This window comes from Oryx dammah, unplaced genomic scaffold, assembly GCF_014754425.2.
Source record: "Oryx dammah isolate SB20612 unplaced genomic scaffold, SCBI_Odam_1.1 HiC_scaffold_21, whole genome shotgun sequence".
NCBI classification, from domain to species: domain Eukaryota; kingdom Metazoa; phylum Chordata; class Mammalia; order Artiodactyla; family Bovidae; genus Oryx; species Oryx dammah.
Genome location: NW_024070205.1, coordinates 4,317,548 through 4,343,441, shown reverse-complemented (window position 1 = coordinate 4,343,441; position 25,894 = coordinate 4,317,548). Strand labels below are relative to the sequence as shown.

The window sequence follows — 25,894 nt, the reverse complement described above, 5'->3', positions numbered from 1 at the left end:
TGTGTGTGTGTGTGTGTGTGTGTCTGTACACACACTCCATAGAGTTACAACTTACTCATAGCAAATGACAGCAGGCTCTGCCCGGCTGTGTCAGACACTAAGGAAATACCTGGTGAGTATCTGCCCTTTATGTGTCAGTCTAAACTTGCCCCTCTTCTTTATCTGCTTTCAAGCAGGCTCCACGCACGACAGACGTCCCCTTATTAGCCACGTTTCTAAACCCCAACCTCATCTGCCTTTCGTGATCGCTGTTCATTCAGGACCTGGCCAACTCTGGTCGAATCACTGTGACTGCCTTTTCACTGGACGCCTGTCAGTCAGAGTTTCCCTACTTCGGTTTTCTTTTATTAATGTAACGCCACCAGAGTTCCCATCCCCAAAACAAAACTGGTCACAGCATGTCCCCTATTTGCCTCCCCACAGTCTGCTGGATAAAATCCAAACCCCTTAATTTAGCAAACGAGATTCTTCACAATCTGGCCACTGCCTGTCTGTCCAGCCAGATTTTGTAGCACGACCTCTCTCTCTCTCACAGACACACACATGGCAAGTAAGTATTTCCAAGACAAAACACCACTTCCTTCCAAGAACCAGGCGTGATACTGGGGTCAGCTTTTAACCTACCACTCTCTCCCCTACCTTTCCCACATCAGAGTCCTAGTCACGCTGCCTAGGCCTTGATTGACATGATATAATTTATTATTTACGACTTAGAATCATAAATAACCTTGAAATTCCCAGTACCTGGCAAATAATAATATTTTATCAATACTAAATGAATAAATACTGCTACACTCTTCTTTGGAAAACTCAACCAAAGCCAAACGTCTCCTTCAAAACCAAGTTTCTGGTTTTCTTCCCAGATGGTTAACTTGCTCTCCTCTTCCCATGACACTTTTATCCAGCAGTAAATGGCAGGGAGATGACAGGTCTGGGGAAGCCGTGCCTTCTCACCTGCCCCCTGCCCCAGATCCCCTCTCCACTCCCCGCCTGTGCCCTGGGCCCTTGGGGCACCTCTGCTGTCCTGGGCAGGGGCAGAGGGCGGGGCAGAGGCCCCTGAGATGCACAACAAGAGGATGGATGCATGCTGGGCCCTGGGAGGCCGGCTCCCACAGGGTGACACCTCTGGCGGCTCCGGGTGGGCCACTGGACCTGCTTCAGGAGGTTCGGCGGCAGGAGGCTTCTAGGGAGGTGTCTCCCTGGCAAACAGCTGGACCACACAGTGTCATCAGTTAAGGACGCTGCACCTCTTCCGTCGAGTAGGAGGCCTGATCGGGCTCAGGGTCACTGGACGAAGGTTTGGGTGAGGACCTGCCATCTCTGCCAGCATGGCACCGCCGGACTCCAAGAAGCACACCCCTGAGGGCATGGCACTGCGTACAGCATGCAAATCCTCAGGGTTCTCTATCTAACTGCAAACTGGTGTGGCAGGCTCAGGGCCGTGGGCTCGACTCTTCTCACCCACACTTCGAGCCGAGAGGCCACCGGCCTAACTGGAAGGGGGTCGGCATGCCCAAGACCCAGATATGTCCGCCGTGGGGGAACAGCACCCTTGAGGGGAGGTAGGGGGCAGCTCTGTTTTACATGATGCAGGACACACTCTGAATCAGAAAACATTTCATGGTGTTGCTTCTCCCAAAGCCAGAAGACACGAGATCACAGGTCAGGGGTAAGGTGGGGTGGCCCCCACATTACCACACCTAACACCCTACTTGGGCAAGTTCTCCTTCCTGCCCCAGCTGAGCAGAGCTCTTCTGGTATGGAGACTGTACCTCCCGACAGGAGACGTCCACCTGAACCGGACAATGAGATGCTACCTGGCCCTCCGGCCCCTTAATGCCACTGAACCAGCAGGCTAACTGGGGCTAAGCTACTGGCTGGAGTGACTAATCTCAATGACAAGAATAAATCAGTTTGTTTCTACACAACAAGAGGCAGGAACCTCCCTTGGCACCATAAACGTCCAATGAGTGAAGAAAATACCACTTTCCAACAGAAGAAAGCAGTGTGTCCTACTTAGAACTACATGAAGGCCCAAAGGTACCAAACCGAGTTCCTGTACAGACTGAACAAGACTCAGTACAGCGACAGAGACCTCATAAAGCTGAAAGGGTACAAGATGATGGATAACCTTCCCACCAAAGAGGTACAATTTGAGCATAGGTTTAAAAAAAAAAAAAAAAAACAATTAAAATCTTCTAGTTGAAGACAGCTGAACACAAGTCTTTTTCTAAAGACTGTATGGAAATTGCCCTACAACTTGTAAACTTCAGAATTTATGAAGAAACCTTTAACATCATCACTGTCATCATTACTATTTATAATTATTATTATTCAAAGAGACAAGTGTCAAAGGGGCAATAAGACACGTTTCTATCCTGACAATTTCCGTGGCAGGTGAACACTTCATATTACATTACATAATTAGTGCAAAGGTTATTTTATAAACTTTTCTGATAGTCACAATTAAAAGATTAAATTACTGCACACACACCCCACCACAGTTCTGACCCTTTATGTCCTCGTTTCTGTGAACAACAGCTGGCATCACCTCAAGACTTGGAAGATGCAAACACAAGCAATTTTCCCATCTTAGAAGTTTACTTTCACAAAGTGTCACACAAGTGCCTCAACAGTCCTGCTTGCGCACTCTGGCCACACCCACTTGGCAGTGCAGGGAAACACAGTGCTCCAAAGAAGAGGATCAAGTCAAATAACACATGAGAAGCAGAGTCACTGTCTGCAGCGTCAGCCAACGTGACTGGTTGCTGTGGGCTTCGGGAAGAAATAAAAGCCTAAAAGCTGTTTCCAGACTACCTTTCCCTGAGAGGTCAGGGTAACACCTGTTAACTGCACCACTCTGCCGTAGCTTTAAAATCACTAAGGGGGGAAAACACTTCGATCAATAGTCTGGGGTGGGGAGGAGACTGGGTAATCTTTGTTCTCAGATGACTGTTCCGTTCTTGGTCTCCAGAAACGCTTTCTGTACGGCGGGCTTCAGATGAAATGCGGATACAGGTGGTGGCACTCAGGGACGAGTGCAGACGACAGAAAACCCAGATGGAAGGGTTGGACCCCCTCCAGACTCCCCGTCCATCCAACCCGACCTGTGATGATGTCTACACTTCGCCCGCCGATTTCCTGGGGATCACAGGACATCCCTCTGCAGAGGCCCTGGATGGTATTAATGGGAGTGGGGGGGAGGGGGTTGCGGGGAGCATATACTGAACTGCCTGGGTACAAAGGAGGAGAGGACAGTGACTCAGCGCAATTGGGGCACTCAGGGCATGCCACGTGCTCCTGGCGACCCCGCCAGGACACGAGCGCGCACTCAGGGCTCTGTGACTGATGCGCTCACAGGCGCCGCGAGGGTGCTTCCCACCCACTAAACGCTGGTCAGAGTGGGAGCCGACATGCAGGCCGCTGCTCTTGTAGCTGCTTCCGCAGGCCATGAGGACACACTCTAGTTAACACATCACTGACAGGATGACGAGAGGACTGCTGTCAGATGCCGGGCAGCCCGGTGCCGCAGACAGAATGCACGGCCCCAGCTGACTCGTTAGGGGAAGTCTGGGGAGGCACAGTTACAGAGCGCATGACAAGGCTTCATGCCTGGCCGACTTGAGAGCCGATGACATGGCTTTAAACAGCAATCTCTCCCTACCCCCGTTCACAAAACAGCAATAAGGCAGCGGATACACCCTTGTAATGTCATGATTTATTCCTTTGCTTTGAATACAGGAGACTCAGGGCCGAGGCGCTCCGCTCGTCTGCTGTTGGCTTGGGGCTTGAACCTCCAGGGTCTGCCCATGGCATGTACAAAATCAATGTTCTTGTTCAGGGTTGCCAGAAACTCTTCCAAGTGTACGGGATAACGTGCAAGTCAGAAGGATGAACACACAACGGATCACGTCCCAATTCATTCAACTCAAAAACACAGAAAAATACAGCAGTGTGTCCTAACAAAATACATCTTAATATAAAGGAGCAAAGACTTGTGAAAAACTATTAAAATGTAACAATATTCTTGATACTTTTGCTAACATATCTTAAGACTAAACTGTTTATTTAAAGTTTATCACCAAAAAGATAATTTACAAAGTATAATTTTAACTACAAACAATACCTAAAGGAAAGGGTCCTCAAATAGCTCATTATCTGCCAGTAGATCACCAGTGAAACCCCAGCAAGCTATAGAGTTGACAAACACAACTCTAATAAAATTCAGTTCAGTTCAGTCACTCAGTCGTGTCCGACTCTTTGCGACCCCATGAATTGCAGCACGCCAGGTCTCCCGTCCATCACCAACTCCCAGAGTTCACTCAAACTCACGTCCATCGAGTCAGTGATGCCATCCAGCACCCCTTCTCCTCCTGCCCCCAATCCCTCCCAGCATCAGGGTCTTTTCCAATGAGTCAAGTCTTCGCATGAGGTGGCCAAAGTACTGGAGTTTCAGCTTTAGCATCAGTCTTTCCAATGAACACCCAGCACTGATCTCCTTTAGAATGGACTGGTTGGATCTCCTTGCAGTCCAAGGGACTCTCAAGAGTCTTCTCCAACACCACAGTTCAAAACCATCAATTCTTTGGCGCTCAGCCCTCTTCAAAGTCCAACTCTCACATCCATACATGACCACTGGAAAAAACATAGCCTTGACTAGACGGACCTTTGTTAGCAAAGTAATGTCTCTGCTTTTGAATATGCTATCTAGGTTGGTTATAACTTTCCTTCCAAGGAGTAAGTGTCTTTCAATTTCATGGCTGCAATCACCATCTGGAGTGATTTTGGAGCCCCCAAAATATAAAGTCTGACACTGTTTCCTCATCTATTTCCCATGAAGTGATGGGACCAGATGCCATGATCTTTGTTTTCTGAATGTTGAGCTTTAAGCCAACTTTTTCACTCTCCTCTTTCACTTTCATCAAGAGGCTTTTTAGTTCCTCTTCACTTTCTGCCATAAGGGTGGTGTCATCTGCATATCTGAGGTTATTGATATTTCTCCCGGCAATCTTGATTCCAGCTTGTGCTTCTTCCAGTCCAGCGTTTCTCATGATGTACTCTGCATAGAAGTTAAATAAGCAGGGTGACGATATACAGCCTTGACGTACTCCTTTTCCTATTTGGAACCAGTCTGTTGTTCCATGTCCAGTTCTAACTGTTGCTTCCTGACCTGCATATAGGTTTCTTAAGAGGCAGGTCAGGTGGTCTGCTATTCCCATCTCTTTCAGAATTTTCCACAGTTTATTGTGATCCACACAGTCAAAGGCTTTGGCACAGTCAATAAAGCAGAAATAGATGTTTCTCTGGAACTCTCTTGCTTTTTCCATGATCCAGCAGATGTTGGCAATTTGATCTCTGGTTCTTCTGCCTTTTCTAAAACCAACTTGAACATCTGGAAGTTCACAGTTCACATATTGCTGAAGCCTGGCTTAGAGAATTTTGAGCATTACTTTACTAGCGTGTGAGATGAGTGCAATTGTGCAGTAGTTTGAGCATTCTTTAATACCGAGCCTTTATTACAATCATTTATTTTTTTAATTCAAACAAAGTAAAAGGGTAGGCATGTTAATTTTTGCTCTATACTGAAGATCCAGTCTATTATAAATTTATAGCTAATGATCATTTAATCTTATGCAGACAAAGCTCTAAGCACTTTATACGTACATACGTGCGTGTACATACATATGTGTATACATGTGTGTGCATGTACACATATCCATAATCTTTAAAGCAACTGTATGAGATTACAACTAGTACTACTCCCAGGTTGAAAGTCAAAAGCTGAGTGGAAGAGGAGTTACCTAGACATTAAGAGGTGTTTATAAATTATAGCAGAAAGAAACACCAGTATTACTTACCAAAAGAAATCTTTTTACAAAATATTTACATGTATGCAGATTTCTTTTTTTGATTGCAGTATAACTGACTTAAAATATTATACTATATTAGTTTCAGGTGTACAATATAGTGATTAGGGATTCTTATACATTACAAAGGGCTTCCCAGATGGCTCAGTGGTAAAGAATCCACCTGCCAATGTAGGAGACGCAAGAGATGCAGGTTTGGTTCCTGGTGAGGAAGGTCTCCTGGAGGAGGAGATGGCAACCCACCCAGTAATCTTGCCTGGAGAATCCCACAAACAGAGCCGAGCAGTCTACAGTCCAGGGGGTCGTGAAGAGTCAGACATGATACTGAGCTAATATATGTTACAAAATGATCCACACTAGTAAGTCTAGTTACCATCTGTCACCAAAGTTGTTACGTCACTGAGTATATTCCCTCTGCTGTACATCACATTCCTGTGACTTACTCATTTCATAAGTGGAAGTTGGTGCCTCAATCCCCCCTTCACCTATTTCACCCACCCTCCTCCCACCCCCCTCACCTCTGACAGCCACCTGTTTGTTCTCTGTATCTGTGAGTCTGTTTCTGTTTTGTTATGTATGTTCTGTTTTCTAGATTCAACACATAAGTGAGAGCATAGGGTATTTGCCTTTCTCAGTCTAACTTATTTCACTTAGCATAATACCCTCCAGGTCCACCCATATTACTATAAATGGCAAGGTTTTATTCCTTTCTATGGCTGAGAAATATTCCATTGTATGCATGTGTGTGTGTATACACCTCACCTTCTTTATTCATTCATCTCCAACTGGCACTTAAGTTGCTTGCTTACCTTGGGTATTGTGAATAATGCCACAACGAACAGAGGAGTGCAGAAATCTTTTTGAGTTAGTGTTTTTGTTTTCTTCAGATAAAAGCCCAGGAGCATCACTTCTGGACTGCACAGAGGTTCTTCTGGTTTTGGTTTTCTGAGGGATCTCCCATCAGGTGTATTTCTAACGTGATCCTGTACAGACTGCGTTCACTCACACAGCTTACTCTGATGCCATCTTCGGGCCTCTCACGGGAGAGGTCCCACCTCATGGGACAGCCTCTCTGGACCGCCGGGCACATCACTGGAACCTGCTCTCACTTTCCCATCCCCCACACACGCGCTTTCCTCCCTTACCCCCCAGTTCTCAGCACCAAGTGACATAACAGCTATTAGTTCACTCGTGTCTCTATCTGCTACACCTGGTGGATTCAAGCTTCAGGAGTGTTTGGACTTCACTTTGCTTACTGTCGAAGCCTCAGTGCCTAGATTGTGCCAAATACACAGCTGCTGCTGCTACTGCTGCTAAGTCGCTTCAGTCGTGTCCGACTCTGTGTGACCCCATAGACAGCAGCCCACCAGGCTCCCCCGTCCCTGGGATTCTCCAGGCAAGAACACTGGAGTGGGTGCCATTTCCTTCTCCAATGCATGAAAGTGAAAAGTGAAAGTGAAGTTGCTCAGTCGTGCCTGACTCTAGCGACCCCATGGACTGCAGCCCGCCAGGCTCCTCCGTCCATGGGATTTTCCAGGTAAGAGTGCTGGAGGGGGTGCCGTTGACACAGCAGGCAGATAGTAAATGTGCTACATGAATTAACCTTGACAAGGTTAATTAACCTTGACTTGGTTCCTAGGTGTTCAAGACACAATCTTCTTAATCTTCAGGACAATATCCATATAGAAGTATTCTTTATAATTTTTAAAAAACTTGACTTAAAAGAATGATGAGGACAAGCTGTGTGGTGTGGCCAAAAATAAAACTGATGAGGAAGAAGAGACAAAAAGGATAAATAAGAATTTTTTTTACCTCAATGGTAGGTTACAAACAGCAGAAAAGCAAATATATTATAAAAAGCATCAAATAATTCAGACTGAATTTCTTAATATCACATTAAGTAAATGCAAATAATTATCTGCACCACGGATTGGCACTTATTCTCAACAGAACCATAACATTTCTCCACACTTACGCCTTCAAAAGCACGTCAGGTGTTTCTCAGTACGTACTGAATATATTTTCAACTCTTTTTGACAAGTGAGCATATCAATATCGCATTTCAAAATCTCAAAACTTTTTTTTTGACTCTAGAATAAGGAAAATAACCTAAAACTAGAATCAGGAGACCCAGTTTCACATTGCCCATCTCTAGCTGTCTAGGTGGCCCTGAGGTGGCCGTTTAACCCTTCTCTGAACACACCTTTGTCATTCTGTTCAGTGTCTAAGTCATGACCAACGCTCTGAGACCCCATGGACTACAGCACACCAGGCTTCCCTGCCCTTCCCCAGCTCCCAGAGTTTGTGCAGACTCATGTCTATGGAGTCAGTGATGCTCACCTTTCTCGTTGTTATATCCTAAATGGGTATCCTATTTACCTAAATAGGTATCCTGAAGCCCCTTCTGCTCTAAGACACTAAAACATTATAAAGTGTTTATTTGTACTACCAGGGAACAAAACATAAAAATAGTATCTTATTTTTATCAGTTAGCTAAATTTCTAAGGAAGGTAATTCATGGGATATTAAATAATGTTTTTTAATAAATATCTCATTACCCACAACTATAATTCCATTTATACTACATTTTTAAGTCACAAATTTTAATTTTAACGCTTAAAATAGGAAAAAAGATTAGGAAATCTAGAAAAATACTTTTGAATATTTTTCTAGGACCCAAGAAAACTCCTTCTATTCTCCCTGCCTTTTCCGCAGTAATGAAGACTTTCCAAAAGAACATTTCGGTGAGTGGCATAAAACCTGTGATTTGGAAAAAAAAAATGCTATTTTGATTTTTAAGTTATTATCAGTCTGAAGAGCTTCTCCAAATCAGAACTATTATAGCATCCACTCCCCCACCACGACTTGGCAACAAAGATGAATCCACCTATTACCAGGTTAGGGTAGCCGCTATTATCCCGGCCCCTTGATTTCTTTCAAGTAGCTCCAATGGAAAGAGCCTCAAGTGAATAATAAAGATCTCATAATAGCTCTTAAGAATTCTTTATATGGTGGAAGGCACTAAAATGAACTCCAGGGAGTGAAAAAGGAAAAAAAGAAGAAAAAAAAACCTCTCATCTTCTGATAGGAAGAAATAATTAACCTAACTTAATGTACCCGCGAAGGCCTTCCATAAACCAGACCTTTGTGCTCCGGCGGCAGACTAAAGCCGTGGGTCAGGAGGGTATGCAGATGGCGCCCGCGGAGCATGCGCAGAGCATGGAGGTGGGGGGGGTGGTACTCACGGTGCTGAGCTTCCCGGACGTGACGATGACGCGCCTCTCGTGCAGCATGCTGGCGAAGAGCTGCAGCATGTTGCTCACGTCCACGGCCACGAAGTACTCCGTGAGGTTCCTCTGCACGAAAGAGCGCCGCGTGAGGGGCGGGACCCGCCAGCGGCCAACGCGGGCTACCCGCGCTCGGAGGGCGGTAGTAAAAATTGCTAAGAATTGAATGCAGTTCCGGTCCCGCCACCATGCCAAGCATGGAGCCTTCGGTTCTGATTTGAAACACAGCCCTGCTCCGGGCAAGTGTCCTCCGAAGGTGATCAGGCGTCACCACTCTCTCTCCCCATCCCTGGCTCCAGACACCTGTACAAGAAGCCAGTTTCCTGGGCCCCAACCAGGGCCGCTGGGAGAGGAGCCTTGGCAATTCCTTTTCTCAACAAGCACCGCGGGTGCTTCTTACAGGTACCCTGCACTCTGAGAACTGCTGCTCCAGAAAGCACATCTGAGTCTCTCCTTGTGTGCCAACTACTCAGCAAGGGATACCATGGCTTGATAGGATAGACTGGGGTCCCCAGACCCCAGTCATCGACCTGTACCAGCCCATGGCCTGCTAGGAGCAGGGCCAGGTAGCAAGAAGTGGGCAGCAGACAGGCAAGGAGAAGCTTCACCTGCATTGACATACGCTCCCCATCGCTGGCATCACCGCCTGAGCTCTGCCTCCCGCCAGACCAGTGGTGGCATCAGATTCTCCTTGGAGCTTGAACCCCACGGTGGGAGGGGTCCAGCGTAGGTGCTCCTTATGAGAATCTAATGCCCAGTGATCTCATTCTGCATTATGGTGAGCTGTGTAATTATCTCATTCATATATTACAACATAATAATAATAGAAATAAAGAACCCAGTAAATGTAATGCATTTGACTTATCCTGAAACCATCCTCCCCCTCACATCATTATGGGAAAACTGGCTTCCACAGAACTGTTCCTTTGTGCCAAAAAGGTTGGGGACTGCTGCTCCAGACTATGCATTGATACAAGGCAACCACAGAATGGTGGTGTTGCTCAGCCGCAAAGTCGTGTCCAACTCTTTTGTGATTTCATGGACTGCTGCCCACCAGGCTCCTCTGCCCATAGGGTTTCCCGGCAATGAGACAGGCTTATAAAGCAGACCTCTGGGACTTTATGAAGGAGGGTCTCATTTGTATTCCGTGTCGGGCCAGCTTTATACCACTATAACCAAATAAAAGTGTCAGTTTAATTCGACTCCTTGACTTGACACTTAAAATTATTTTCCCCACATAAGAACAAAATTGGGGTAGCCTATATAAACTTTCACTTTAGATCCTCTTATGTTTAATTTTCTGTACTCAAATGCATCAGAAAGCAACATATAAGAGATGACAATAAACTAACACTGGAGAAGTAGAGGGATTATGACCCACAAGACCAAAACCTTTAGTTGAGCAAGAAAACACTAAATCCAACTGTTTCTTCAATTTCTGTGAGGCAGAAACTTTCTCAGGAGAAACTGGTAATCACAGCAGGGCATCTAAACAGAACCTGTGACCACCACCAAGGGATGCCAAGTTCGGTGGAGACTCATTTCCTGTTTTCTCTATTTGAAGCCTCCCTTGCCTTCTATCTCCACGGTTCATAATGCAAAATAGTTTTATGACATTCAACAGTAACACTGTTCCTGTAATCTCAAAGACAGATCATTTCTAGATGGGGAATTATTTCCCAATGCAAAAGACTGCCTTAGTATAGGTCCTTGCTTTTCCTTTTCTCTTCCCTAAGTAGGACTTTTTAGAAAGAAGACATCTTAATGGGGGGAAGAGAGTCTGGGATGGCCGTGTACACTCTGCTCTATTCTAAATGGGTAACAAACAAGGATCTACTGCACAGCACATGGGACTGTGCTCAGTGCTACGCGGCAGCCTGGATGCAGCGGGGCTTAGGAGAGACGGATACGTGGATACGGATGGTTGAGTCCCTCTGCTGTTCACCTGAAACAATCATAACCCTGTTAATCGACTATATACCATCATAAAATAAAAAGTTAAAATTTTTTCTCGGTTCCAAAAAAAAGTTTCTATTCTCAGAGGCACTTTTTCCTTAGAATGGTTCTTTAAGACTTTCAAAGTCATAGCCTTTAAAAACTAAAAAATAAAAATAAGAAGTGAAATTGCTAAATCAAGCTACTAGCTTTTTATTAGTAAATTTAAGAAAGGTACAAAGCCTCAACTCGGGGCTGTTAATGGAAGTCAGGGTCCCTCCCTTCTAGCCTCTAGGTGAGGGGCAGGCAGACAGATAAGTCAGTCAGCCTCCAGACACCCAAACAGAGGTCCTACCCACAGAGGACTTGAGGGCCTAGGAGGTGATCTCTGAGTCTGATGGTCTACCTCAGGCTGAATGCAGTCTTCTCACAGGAGGCAACTGAACCCATCTCTACTAAAAACCCCACAGACAGCCTTGCTTCCATATGAGGAACTCTGCAGCTGTCTTCTTGTACTTTGTTCACTCACAACCCATGTGCTTTTGGAAACCAAACACTCAGTAGGTTCATTTTCAGGAGGACAGCAGAGTATAGTACATATAAAAATAACACATATTCCTGAGTTGATGTTTCCTTCACTTCTGATAGAATTATTTATAGATGTTCATTTTATCTTTCCAAAATGAAGCTGGAAAAAAAAAAAACTTACAAAAGGAAACATCTCCTTTGCACACAGTATCCAAAAGTGTACCTGTCAATTCCATTTACCCAGGTAAACTTTTCTGCAGAATTTTAATTTGTAATTACCACTAAAACACTGAAAATATTTCTAGCAAGGATACAATCAGGACTGTAAATAAAATGCAAAATGTGGCAATTTTATAATTTCTGGTAGTATCCTTCAAGCCTTACAAAACATGTATTACTTCAATTAAAAATCAGGATACTGAGTGGAGAACACCTGAGATTTGAACAGAGCTATATACACAAGTAACCTAAACACTATGGCCATTTCACCAAAGGGACTATTTCTGTGAAAGTATTTCCCACTGCACACGCTCATTCCCCCATACACGGGAGACATCTGCTGAGACATCTCGTCTGCCTGATCCAGGGAGCTCAGAACCTGAGTACAGACTATCCTACTGATCTATCTCAAATGGCAGAAAGAGGTTTTCTCATATAATCTGTCTTATCTATAATCGATGTAAAGGAGATAAAGTAGCAGATACATAAAGAAAAAGAGATGACACCATTATTCTTTATTTTTTCATTTTTTTCTCACAAACACAAACAGTTACAATGTATTCTATTTCTCTACCAAGAAATACTTCAACTGTGAGACCAAAATAAATAAAATTCACATCAGTAGAATAGATAACATAGAAACTTACATTCTCGGGGATGGTTGGCAGTCCAGTTACATCAGGGGCAATGAAGCAGGAATGCTGGTCAATGGAAATAAATCACATAAGAAAAGGAGAATTAAAATTTGGTAGCATTATGTATAATTTTAGGTTAAAATTTTTAAAATGTATCAACTAAATTGAGAAATCAAGGATTTGTTGAAATTGAGAGATTCTTATAATATACCAGTTTTACAGGAGATTTAACAATAAGCTTCTCATATGAAAAGTGTTGATTAAAAACATTTCATTTTAGAATTGAAATAATAATCTTAGAAAAAGTGTATTAAGACCAAAAAAGCATATTACTGATAGAAAGATAGATAATTTTAACACATTTTGTTTAGGGAGCCTGAGGAAAGGCTTGTTTACCCAAGAATATATCAAAATGTATTAAGACTGAGTCATCTCAAATTTCTTCTGTACACATCAGCCACGTATTATTTAGAAAGCGGCAATAAAAAATAATTTTTAATACTTAAGACTTCTTGAAAGGTAATTTCTCACCCCAAAACATGGCTTTTATATACCCACTAAACAGATGTTAATTAGCTTTTATAATACTCAAAGCAATACAGCAGTTAGTTCACAGACATATTTACACAAAAGGCACACTGTACCTTGACGTTTCACAGAATGTTCCCAGATCTTACCACACAGAATCACAGTACAATTCAATCACCAAAATCATTTTATTTTCTGTTCATATTAATCTCCAAAGTCATTTTGCTAGCTCACATAAGGACCTAGTTAATATTATCCTGTGATTAAAGATTGAAGGGGGAAAGTCATCCTAGCAATACTGAGCACTGTCAAACTCATCAGAGCAAGGCTAGTGGGCACAGTCACAACATATGACATACAGGCAGAAAAACAAGGTCCTGGAACCCTGTGACAAAACGTGAGACCACATCCATGTAGCAAGCCCAGCTGGACACCACACCCCTCATGTGAGGGTGAGCGTGGATCGGGTCTCTATCAGTTACTTTTATTGGGACAGATATTTACTAGCACTGTATTTCAGTGCTATGTTTTAAAAGATAGTATAAACAGAAAATATAATCTGAATGATTAACAAGGAAATTTACCACTTCTCAAAGGACTGGGGTGAATCTTAAAGACAGTGATAGAAGCAATTAATTTTGCAGTGATTTTTCCCAATGATTTTCAGAAGCCAATGTCCTTTGAACTCACCCGTGCTAAGGAGGGCTGCTCTTTCAGAACTTGCTCACTGGCAAAAAATATCTCTTGGTTCTTACAATACGTGAGAGAAAAAAAATGAATATTTTACTTTCAAGGGAGAAATTTATACAATGATTTGCTGTGTATTTGAGAAAAACCCATGTAGCCATATTATCTGCTGAAAATACATGAAGAGTTTTAAATGCTGATTTCCTTGTTTATGCTAGAAAAATCTTGAAGGACTTTCTTTCATTCTCAACTAAGAGTATTCTGTGGGTATTTAATGACTCTGAAATATACTTTCAAAACAAGCAGTTGCATTAGATATTAACATTTCATAAAATTTCTGTGACATTCTTATGGACTGTAATGTCAAGTCTTGAAAACTCATGTGATGGAACATTCATGAAAATGAAATTATAAGAAAATCACAGTAGTTTCTCAAGATTTGTCACTTTTCTAATAGAAAATATGAAAAAAAAATTTCTTTTCCATTTGTGAAGCTAGAAAAATTCCTAAGGCCATAAATTTTAACCTGACATCACAAAACTTTTTCAACCAAGTTTTGCCAGTCATTAACAGCACAGAACCAGAGATCAAACTGCCAACAAAAAAAGCAAGAGAAAAAGCAAGAGAGTTCCAGAAAAACATCTACTTCTGCTTTATTGACTATGCCAAAGCCTTTGACTGTGTAGATAACAACAGACTGTGGAAAATTCTTAAAGAGATGCAAATACCAGAACACCTTACTTGCCTCCTGAGAAACCTGTATGCAGGTCAAGAAGCAACAGTTAGAACTGGACACGGAACAACAGACTGGCTCCAAATCGGGAAGGAGTATGTCAAGGCTGTATATTATCACCCTGCTTATTTAACTTATATGCAGAGTACATCATGTGAAATGCTGGGCTGGATGAAACACAAGCTGGAATCAAGACTGCCGGGAAAAATATCAATAGCCTCAGATGTGCAGATGACACCACCCTTATGGCAGAAAGCGAAGAAGAACAAAAGAGCCTCTTGATGAAAGTGAAAGAGGAGAGTGAAAAAGTTGGCTTAAAACTCAACATTCAGAAAACTAAGATCAAGCCATCCGGTCCCATCACTTAATGGTAAATAGATGAAGAAATAGTGGAAACAGTGGCAGTCTTTATTTTTTTGGCTTCAAAATCACTGCAGATGGTGACTTCAGCCATGAAATTAAAAGACACTTGCTCCTTGGAAGAAAAGTTATGCAACCTAGACAACATATTGAAAAGCAGAGACATTACTTTGCCAACATAGGTCTGCTAGTCAAAGCTATGGTTTTTCCAATAGTCATGTATGGATGTGAGTTGGACTATAAAGAAAGCTGAGCGCCAAAGAATTGATGCTTTTGAACTATGGTGTTGGAGAAGACTCTTGAGAGTCCCTTGGACTGCAAAGAGATCCAACCAGTCCATTCTAAAGGAGATCAGTCCTGGGTGTTCTTTGGAAGGAATGATGCTAGAGCTGAAACTCCAGTACTCTGGCCACCTCATGCGAAGAACTGACTTACTGGAAAAGACTCCAATGCTGGGAGGGATTGGGGGCAGGAGAAGGGGACAACAAAGGATGAGATGGCTGGATGGCATCACCGACTCGATGGACGTGAGTTTGAGTGAACTCCGGGAGTTGGTGATAGACAGGGAGGCCTGGCGTGCTGCAATTCATGGGGTTGCAAAGAGTCAGGCACTACAGAGCAACTGAACTGAACTGAACTGAACATTCAAATAGCCTTTCATGGTATATCTAAATACCTCAAAAAAGTTAACTTGTTTGCCTCATATCACACGTTTAGTGGCTTTTTCTTTTAAACCAAAATTTTCTAGTCTTTAGGTATTAAGAAGTCTAGATGTCTTTGACTTATACTTCTTATCAATAAAGGTGAAGTTCTTCAATGTCTCATATTTCTGTTATGTATTTTTGTAAGACATTTACTCCTGAACAAATATGATAATCAAACTTAGAGAATACACTTTTATTTCTCGACTCTCTGTAGTAACTGCCTCTATGATCTTAGCACCTACAGTATATTTATTCACTACTTAACAAAGTATTAGAATCACATTATAAATACAACTCTGTCGAAGAACACCGATTTTCAGAAAACCGAGTCTTTCTTCTTACTCTTGGGCATTTTTCATTGTTGTTTCTACCTCCTTCCAACTCACCCTGAACCCGCACTCCTCTGGCTTCAATGAGGACAAGTCTGAGCTCCTCCCTCTGCTCCCCATCCTCCAGCCCCTCCTCCCTCTGATCCCCGCCCTCTAGCCCCTCCTCCCTGACTGCTCTCTGCCCTCCAGCCCCTCCCTCCTCTGCTCCCCGCCCTCCAGCCCCTCCTCCCTCTGCTTTCATCTCCACACACCCCTGGCCCTGGCCCCGCTGCTCCATCCTCTCTGCATCTTGGCCTTTAAATCACCCCGGCCTACAACCATGTCTGCAGACAACTCCCAGATAAGGGTGGAAAATCCAGGATATCCTTTGCTTTCCAGCCCCTGACTGCTGATCATTTCTACTAGGACACTAAGCAACACGTGAGGATGCAGGGGGCAGAGGACACCCTGTGCTGCTGGGCAAGGAAACCGCTCACAAAGGTGGGTCCTGAGCAATCTCCAGAGTAAAGCTGGGCGGTTCACACAGAGGCATCAGTAAGAGGGGAAGGTGGCTCACAAAGCTGGGTCCTGAGCTAGCTCCAGAGTGAAGGCAGGTGGTCCACACAGAGGCCTCAGTAAGAGGGGAAGGTGGCTCACAAAGGTGGGGCTGAGCTAGCTCCAGAGTGAGGCAGGTGGTCCACATAGAGGCCTCAGTAAGAGGGGAAGGTGCGCCACCAGGAAAGCAGAGTCCACTCACGAAGATGGATGAACACAACGCTGTGACCAGAGTAGAGAATCAATTTAGGGGGAGAAAAGTGAGACGGAAAAGTGGAAAGCTGGATGGAGGCTAACAAGTGGGTGGTCCTGAAAGGCCAGGAGTCTGGACAAATTCTACAGAGAACAGGGGAACTATTAAAGGCTGCTGTCAGGGCGCTTTATAGCTTAATAGTTGCATGCATGCATGCTCCGTCATCGGACTCTTTTGAGACATTAGGGACTACAGCCCGCCAGGCTGCTCCATCCATGGCATTCTCCAGGCAAGAATACTGGAGTGGGTTGCCATTTCCTCCTCCACGGGATCTTCCTGACCTACGATCAAACCCAGGCCTCCTGGGTCTCCCGCCTTGGCGGGCAGGTTCTTTACCACTGAGCTACTGGGGGCACCCTTATACAGCTGAAGGACGTCTAACCTGACAGTCTTTTCCAGAAAGGATTAGAAGCAGAAACTGTAGGCCACTGACTGTTATTAAGTGCTGAGCACCCAGACGACGTGCTGACACGAGAAACGGGAAGAACGAGATCACTGCTAGCAAACAATGTGACAGGGAGAAATGTAAGCAAGAAGAAAGTTATTACCAAAGAAAGAATATAGAATGGCTAACAATTTCTTGATCTTGCAAAAAATCTCCAAAATACCTATTAACACTATTATAGACATTTCAGACTGCTTTTTCCTTCAATTTCTCCTGCATCATTTATTATGTATTTTTCCTTTTTTAATTAGGATATTTTACTATTACTTTGGAAGAAGCAAAATCAACATAGGTAAAATTTAACATTCTATTTGGTATGCCAAATTAATTAAAACATCTGTATTTCGTGGTTATTAATTCTCAACACTTACAGAGCCTCCCAAAGTACTAGTGTGATTTTAGTTATACACAGCACAGTTTATTAAAAGTTCCAGTAGTAAATAATCTATACCAGCAATGCTTACTGCTTCGACAAGCTCAATTTTATTTCCAGCATTTGCTGATTATACTAAAAGATGTATTGAAGAATGGAAAAAAGGAGGTTTTTCACCCAGAATCTTTGTCCAGTTGGTTATATGGTGAACTCTCAATGCTATGTACTGTTTTCATTTTATGAGGGGTATTGTACACATGGGGCTTCCCTGGTGGATCAGATGGTAAAGAATTTGCCTGCAATGAAGGAGACCCAGGTTCAATCCCTGGGTCGAGAAGATCCCCTGGATAAGGGCATGGCAACCCACTCCAGTATTCTTGCCTGGAGAATACCATGGACAGAGGAACCTGGTGGGTTACACTCATTGTTTGGGGGGTGGGGGGTATCCTTATTATGGATAGATTCTACCTGAAAACCAATGTTCCTCATTATCAAAATATTCTCACAGATTTGGTTACTTTTAGCATATTTTTTAAAAAATCTGTGATTTAACGACTACCAAAATATACCTCTAACAAATCATTTTATGATAGTTAAAGCGGATCAGAGTGCCTCAATATCGCCAGGTGGTAAAGTCAGCACCGGCAGTAAAGTCTCCCGGGGAAGGAGACTTGGCAGGGTTTCCACACCACTGTGGCTCAAAGCATCAAATACGGACTCAGGACTCACCACGCTCAAGCTGACAGGGGTGTTTGCCTTTGGGACTGGATGGTTATAGAGAGATCTCAGAGTTTCATTCAAATCATCTTCCTAGAGTAAAACAAAAAAGTGCACTTTATAAATGAAATAGCAATTAAGTAAAAACAATTAAAACTGCTTGACAAAATCATTCGCTGCGCCTACTCATGTCAGACATGTTTTACATACAGGCAGACCCTGGAGAAATGGCGGGCACAGCTCTAGACCACTGCAAACAAGCAAATATAGCAATAACATGATCTCATCAAATTTTTGGCTTCCTAGATAGCATGTTAAAAAGCAGAGACATTACTTTGCCAACTAAGGTCCATCTAGTCAAGGCTATGGTTTTTCCTGTGGTCATGTACGGATGTGAGAGTTGGACTGTGAAGAAAGCTGAGCAGCAAAGAATTGATGCATTTGAACTGTGGTGTTGGAGAAGACTCTTGAGAGTCCCTTGGACTGCAAGGAAATCCAACCAGTCCATTCTGAAGGAGATCAGCCCTGGGATTTCTTTGGAGGGAATGATGCTGGAGCTGAAACTCCAATACTTTGGCCACCTCAAGCGAAGAGTTGACTCATCGGAAACGACTCTGATGCTGGGAGGGATTGGGGGCAGGAGGAGAAGGGGACGACAGAGGATGAGATGGCTGGATGGCATCACTGACTCGATGGATGTGAGTCTGAGTGAACTCCAAGAGTTGGTGATGGACAGGGAGGCCTGGTGTGCTGCGATTCATGGGGTTGCAAAGAGTTCGACACGACTGAGCAACTGTACTAAACTGAACTGAGTGCGTATAAAAGTTGTTTACACTACTCTGAAGTCTATTAAATGTACAATACCATCATGTCTTAAAAAAAAAAAAAACAGTGTCGTACCTTAAGTTAAAATACTTTATTGCTAAAAAATGTTAACCACCATCTGAGTCTCCAGCGAGTCATAATCTTTTCCCTGGTGGAGGGTCTGGCCTTGATGCTGACGGTGCTGATGGATCAGGGTGATGGATGCTGAAGGCTGGGGTGGCTGTGCCAATATCTAAAATAAGACCATGTGAAGTTTGCAGCATCAACTGACTCTTCCTTTCGTGAACCATTTCTCTGCAGCCTGCAGCACTGCTGACGGCATTCACCCACAGTAGAACTTCTTTCAAAACTGGAGCCAATCCTCTCAAACCCTGCTGCTGCTTTATCAATGAAGCTCACACAACGTTTTGAATCCTTTGTTGTCATTTCAACAGTCTTCACAGCATCCGGATTCCACCTCAAAAAGCCATTCTCTTTGCTCATCAACAAGAAGCAACTCATCTGCTCAAGTTTTATTATGAGACTGCAGCAACTCAGACACATCTTCAGGCTCCACTTCTGGTTCTCTTGCTATTTCTGCCACATCTGCAGTTACTTCCACCAATGAAGTCCTGAATTCCGCCAACTTAAAGTCATCCAACTGGGCTGGAATTAACTTACTTAAGCTCCAGTGTGCAGATATTTTGACCTTTCCCCATAAATCAAAAACGTTCTTAATGGTATCTAAAATGGTGAATCTCTTCCAGAGGGTTTTCGATTTACTTTGCCCAGATCCATCAATACCTATGGTAGCTGCAGTCTTCTGAATGTACTTTTCAAATATGTGGTGTGTGTGCTCAGTCACAAAGTTGTGCCAGACTCTGTGACCCCCTGGACAGTAGCCTACCAGGCTCCTCTGTCCATGGGATTTCCCAGGAAGAATACTGGAGTGGGGTGCTATTTCCTTCTCCAGGGGATGTTCCCATCCCAGGGATCAACTCAGTGTCGCCTACATCTCCTGCTACTTTTTAAATAATATGATAATATGACTTAATAACTAATGAATATAATAAAATAAAGTTTAAATAATGATAATAATAAAAAGTCAAAATTACTCCTTGATCAATGGGCTGAGGAATGAATGGTGTGTTAGCAGGCATGAAAGAAAAAAACAAAACAATACTGTCGTCCATGTCTATCAAATCTCTTGGGTGAAAGCCAAGTTCGATGCATGAACCAGGGAACTCAAAGCCAGTGCACTGGGACAACCCAGAGGGATGGAATGGGGAGGGAGTGAGGAGCGGGGCTCGGGACCTGGGGACACATGGACACCCATGGCTGATTCATGTCAATGTGTGGCAAAAATCATCACAATACTGTAAAGTAATTAGCCCCCAATTAAAATAAATAACTTAAAACAAAAAAGCTCTTGGGTGACTAGGGGTATTGTCAATGAACAGTAATATTTTGAAAGGAATTTTTTTTCTGAGCTGTATGTCTCAACACTGGGTTTAAAATATTCAGTAAACCATGCTGTCAACAGATGTGCTGTTAGTCTATTTGTAGAGCACAGATTGTGCATAATTCTTAGGACATTACAGGATTTTCAGAGGGTAAATGAACACTGGCTTCGACTTCAAGTCACCAGCTGCATTAGCCCCTAACAAGTGAGTCAGCCTGTCCCCTGAAGCTTTGAAACCAGGCACTGACCTCTTCTCTCTGCCTGTGAAAGTCCTACATGGCATCTTCCTATATAAGACTGTTTCATCTTCATCTACACTGAAAACCTGTTGTTCAGGGCAGCCACCTTCATGAATTATCTTAGCGAGGTCTTCTGGATAACTTGCAGCAAGTGCTGCTTTACCTTATACTTTAATGTTATGGAGACAGCCTCCTTCCTTAATCCTCATGAACCAACCTCTGCCAGCTTTGACCTTTCCTTCTGCAGCCTCTTCAGCTCTCTCAACCTCCAGAGAATTGAAGAGAGGTAGGGGCTTGTTCTGGATTGGGATTTGGCTTGAAGGAATGTTGTGACATCTAGTGTGACTGCCTATTTAGACCACTAAGGCTCTCCCCATATCAGTAACATGTAAGGCTGTTTTGCTTTCTGATTTCTGTGTTCACTTATGTAGTACTTTTAATTTGCTTTAAAAATTTTTCCTTTGCATTTACAACTTGGATAACTGGTGCAAAAGGATCACTTGCATTTTCCATTTTAATTTTAAAATCAAAAACTTAATTTTTAAGAAATAGGTACAACTTAAGTAAGATTGGTGTGCTAAGATGTAACTTTGATGCAAGATGCAACATTCTAAACATTTCTCTTCTAGATAGCCCCTGGTCACTACTCAGCCCATGAAAAATGGGTTTATATAAAATATATAACATATCTATTTTATGGGATGTGAATAACAGTAAGACATGAAACAACAGACTGGTTCCAAATAGGAAAAGGAGTATGTCAAGGCTGTATATTGTCACCCTGCTTATTTAACTTCTATGCAGAGCACATCATGAGAAACGCTGGGCTGGAAGAAGCACAAGCTGGAATCAAGATTGCCAAGAGAAGTATCAATAACCTCAGACATGCAGATGACACCACCCTTATGGCAGAAAGTAAAGAGGAACTAAAAAGCTTCTTGATGAAAGTGAAAGAGGACAGTGAAAAAGGTGGCTTAAAATTCAACATTCAGAAAATGAAGATCATGGCATCCGGTCCTATCACTTCATGGGAAATAGATGGGGAAACAGTGGAAACCGTGTCAGACTTTATTTTCTGGGGCTCCAAAATCACTGCAGATGGTGACTGCGGCCATGATATTAAAAGACACTTAGTCCTTGGAAGGAAAGTTATGACCAACCTAGATAGCATATTGAAAAGCAGAGATATTACTTGGCCAACAAAGGTCCGTCTAGTCAAGGCTATGGTTTTTCCTGTGGTCATGTATGGATTTGAGAGTTGGACTGTGAAGAAGGCTGAGCGCCGAAGAATTGATGCGTTTGAACTGTGGTGTTGGAGAAGACTCTTGAGAGTCCCTTGGACTGCAAGGAGATCCAACCAGTCCATCCTAAAGAAAATTAGTTAGTCCTGGGTGTTCATTGGAAGGACTGATGCTGAAGCTGAAACTCCAATACTTTGGCCACCTCATGCGAAGAGTTGACTCATCGGAAAAGACACTGATGCTGGGAGGGATTGGGTGCAGGAGGAGAAGGGGACGACAGAGGATGAGATGGCTGGATGGCATCACCGACTCGATGGACATGAGTTTGAGTGAACTCCGGGAGTTGGTGATGGACAGGGAGGCCTGGCGTGCTGCGATTCATGGGGTCGCAAAGAGTTGGACACGACTGAGCGACTGAACTGAACTGACTGAATGGACCCTGATGTGCATGCTTCACTTTTCTGAACTTCACATACAAATCCAATAATGAGCACAAGAAGGAAGCTTTGGATACACACAGTACTTTCCATTCTCTCTCTATTATGTGTACTTTGTCTTTCTTTATTATGGTGGGAGAATAAAGTAAAGGCAAAAGCAAGTAATCATTTTAAGGGATATGGATATGAGACACATGATTTCTCCCAATTTCTCTTCTAACTTGACTATGAAAACTTAATTCAGATCTCTATAAATGTTTGCAAAAGTGTGTACTCAAAACTGCCTATCTGGAATTCTCTCTAGAATGACCTAAAAGATGGACACTAAAGCATTCATCACTGGATCATTCAGGCAGTGAAATACACCACAGGGTATTCTGGAAGATACTGATGTTGTCTATACAAAATTCTTATAGTTACATACATTTTTTTAAAATCTAGCATTTTACACTTGTTGGCAGTTGCTTGATACTGATCAGATAAGGATAACTGATTCTGAAATCTAAATTCCAATCTATTAATAAATAACCTGTGGCACTGAATTAAAAGTGTAAACAAAAATTATTACACTCATACATTTCCAGCTAATAAATGAACTAATACTATGAACTTAAAATATTTTTCCCCTCTAATTAGCAACACAAATATAGTCTCCCTCATTTCCTCTTCTAAGAAAACCATAGTATTTTCTTTTCCATATACCTGTATCACATACATTCGCAGGGAACACATGCCATATAATAAGTCATCAATGAGTTTCTGAAACTAATCAAAACGTTGACAACTAATACAAGTGATGTTGGCTCCACATGTTTACTCAAAAACACAAAGAACCAGAAATTATCATGAAACTGAATTCTGGTTTTCAGTTTTCAATGCAATAGTTGAATACTTCCAGTTATTTCCAGTCATTTTCTTAGGCAGACGAATGACTAAATGGCTGAAACATAAAATTGTTCAAGTGTAAAATTACCTTCTAATGAATATTTCACAGAATTAAGCACATCAAGGGTAGAGAAGGAAATATTTCGTACATGCACACAAACTTTGGACTTTTGACAAACACTAAAACACTACTGCTATTATAATAATAAAATCTGATTGCCAAATTATGAGATTGCTCACCCTAACAGTAAATCTATTTTCTTAATTTATTAATACATTGTCTTAATTTATTAATAATGCATTTTTTGGCATTCAGCAAGGGTTTTTATTAATTTATTTATTTCACTTTACAATACTGTATTGGTTTTGCCATACATTGACTTGAATCCGCCATGAGTGTACATGTGTTCCCCATCCTGAACCCCCCTCCCACCTCCCTTCCCATCCCATGCCATCCATCCCCCTGGGTTATCCCGGTGCACCAGCCCCAAGCACCCTGTATCATGCACCAAACCTGGACTGGCGATCCCTTTCACATATGATATTTTACATGTTTCAATGACATTCTCCCAGATCATCCCACCCTCGCCCTCCCCCACAGAGTCCAAAAGACTGTTCAATACATCTGTGTCTCTTCTGCTGTCTCACAGACAGGGTAATTCCATTCAGTAAAAAGTATCTGCAGTAGTATTTGCACTGAATTTAGGTCTGTTTTTAAAGACATTTACATTGAATCTTAAAAGTTGAGCGTTTTACCAGTAATCACGAGTGAGTGACCTAAAGTCCTGAAAGACAACTGTGTGGAGTTACGTCCTAGGAAATTTAAGTAGCTCCAAACAGCGGGATGGTCCATCAGGTGGACAAAAGCGGACGCCAGATCACAAAGCTTCTAATGTGCTAGTCTGCACACGTTTAAATTTCATTCTAAGAAGAGGGAAGGCACTGACAGTATTACAGGAAGGAAAAGGACACAGTCAGGTTCCGGAAGAGCACTCTCAGAGATAAGAATACGGTGGGCTACAGTCCATGGGGTTGGAGAGGCAGACACACCTGAATGACGAAACACTGTAGTTTACGTTTTAAAAATTATCATCCCACAGATGTTCGTTAATTCAAAGCAAACTTCAGTTTCTGTTTTGTATTTTTTTTTAAAAAAAAAGGATAAAGATATAAAAATAAACGTAAGAGCTAAAACTCTTGGAAGGGAAAAAGAGAGCTTCATGACACTGTATTTGAAAATCATTTCTTGATATGACACCAAAAGCACAAAACAACAAAAGAAAAAAAAAACAGATAAATTATTCCTCTTTTAAGTTAAAAAATTTTGTACAGCAAAGGACACTATCAACAAAGTAAAAAGGCAACGCTTGGAATGGGAGAAAATATTTGTACATGATGTATCTTACAATATCTGAATATATAAAAAGCTCCCACTCCTCAACAACAATATGAAAATACAGTTAAAAAATAGCAAAGGACTGGAATAAATATTTCAGCAAAGAAGATATTTAATAACCAATAAACACAGGGAACGACTTTATACTGCTAATCTTTAGGGAACTACACATTAAAACCACAATCATATACTATTTCACACCCATTAGAATGGCAATTATCAAAACAAAACAAAAAATAAGAAGTCTCAGGGAGGGTGTCGGAAAACTGGAAACCTGTGTGTTGCTGGTGGGAATGTAAATTCGTGAAACGACTGTGGAAAACATTATGGCAGTTCTTCAAAAAATTAAGCATAAAATTACGATACTATTCAGCAATTCTGCTTCTGGGTATATACTCAAAAGATCTGAATACACAGACTCAAACAGGTTTTTGCACACCCACGTTCATAGCAGCTTTGCTCACAAGAGCCAAAGATGGAAGCAACCCAAGTGTTCATCTGCATATGAATAAATGAAACGTAGTGTGTGGATAATAGAATACCACTCAACCTTAAACAGGAAGGGAACTCTGCCGCATGCCACAATATGGATGGCACTCCAAAACATGAAGTGGAGTAAGCCAGTCACAGAAGGATCCGTACTGTATCATTCTACTTATAGGAGGTGGCTGGTGTTCAGCCGCTCAGTCACGTCTAACTCTTTTCGAACCCAGGCTTCCCTGTCCTTCACTATCTCCTGGAGTTTGCTCAAACTCTTCCACTGAGTCAGTGATGCCGTCCAACCATCTCATCCTCTGTCGTCCCCTTCTCCTCCTGCCTTCAATCTTTCCCCGAATCAGGGTCTTTTCCAGTGAGTAGGCTCTTCGCACCAGGTGGCCAAAGTACTGGAGCTTCAGCTTCAGCATCAGTCCTTCCAATGAATATTCAGGGTCGATCTCCTTTAGGATGGACTGGTTTGATCTCCTTGCTGTCCAAGGGACTTTCAAGGGTTTTCTCCAACACCACAATTTGAAAGCATCAGTTCTTCAATGCTCAGCATTTTATATGGTTCAACTCTCACATACGTAGAAGTCTAATGGAAAAACCATAGTTTTGACTAGACAGACCTTTGTTGCCAATGTGATGTCTCTGCTTTTAGTATGCTGTCTAGGTTTATCAAAGCTTTTCTTGCAAACAAGGACCAAGTGTCTTTTAGTTTAATGAGTTCAGAGATTCAATTTGGGAAGTAAAAAGGTTATAAAGATGTTGGTATTGACTGCAAAACAATATGAATGCACTTAATGGTACAGAACTGTA

At 42.6% G+C, this 25,894-nt stretch overlaps 1 protein-coding gene across 1 annotated transcript in view; it reads right to left on the bottom strand.

Annotated features, from left to right (window-relative positions):
• Positions 1-25,894, bottom strand: part of DENND1B (DENN domain containing 1B) — a 269,985-nt gene that overhangs the window by 111,632 nt on the left and 132,459 nt on the right. Inside the window, exons 7-10 of the mRNA XM_040263718.1 lie at positions 18,147-18,227; positions 13,690-13,749; positions 12,484-12,537; positions 9,113-9,223 (exon numbers count right to left, since the gene is read on the bottom strand). Of these exons, the coding sequence (XP_040119652.1) occupies positions 9,113-9,223; positions 12,484-12,537; positions 13,690-13,749; positions 18,147-18,227 (306 nt within the window). The remainder of the gene's footprint in view (positions 1-9,112; positions 9,224-12,483; positions 12,538-13,689; positions 13,750-18,146; positions 18,228-25,894) is intronic.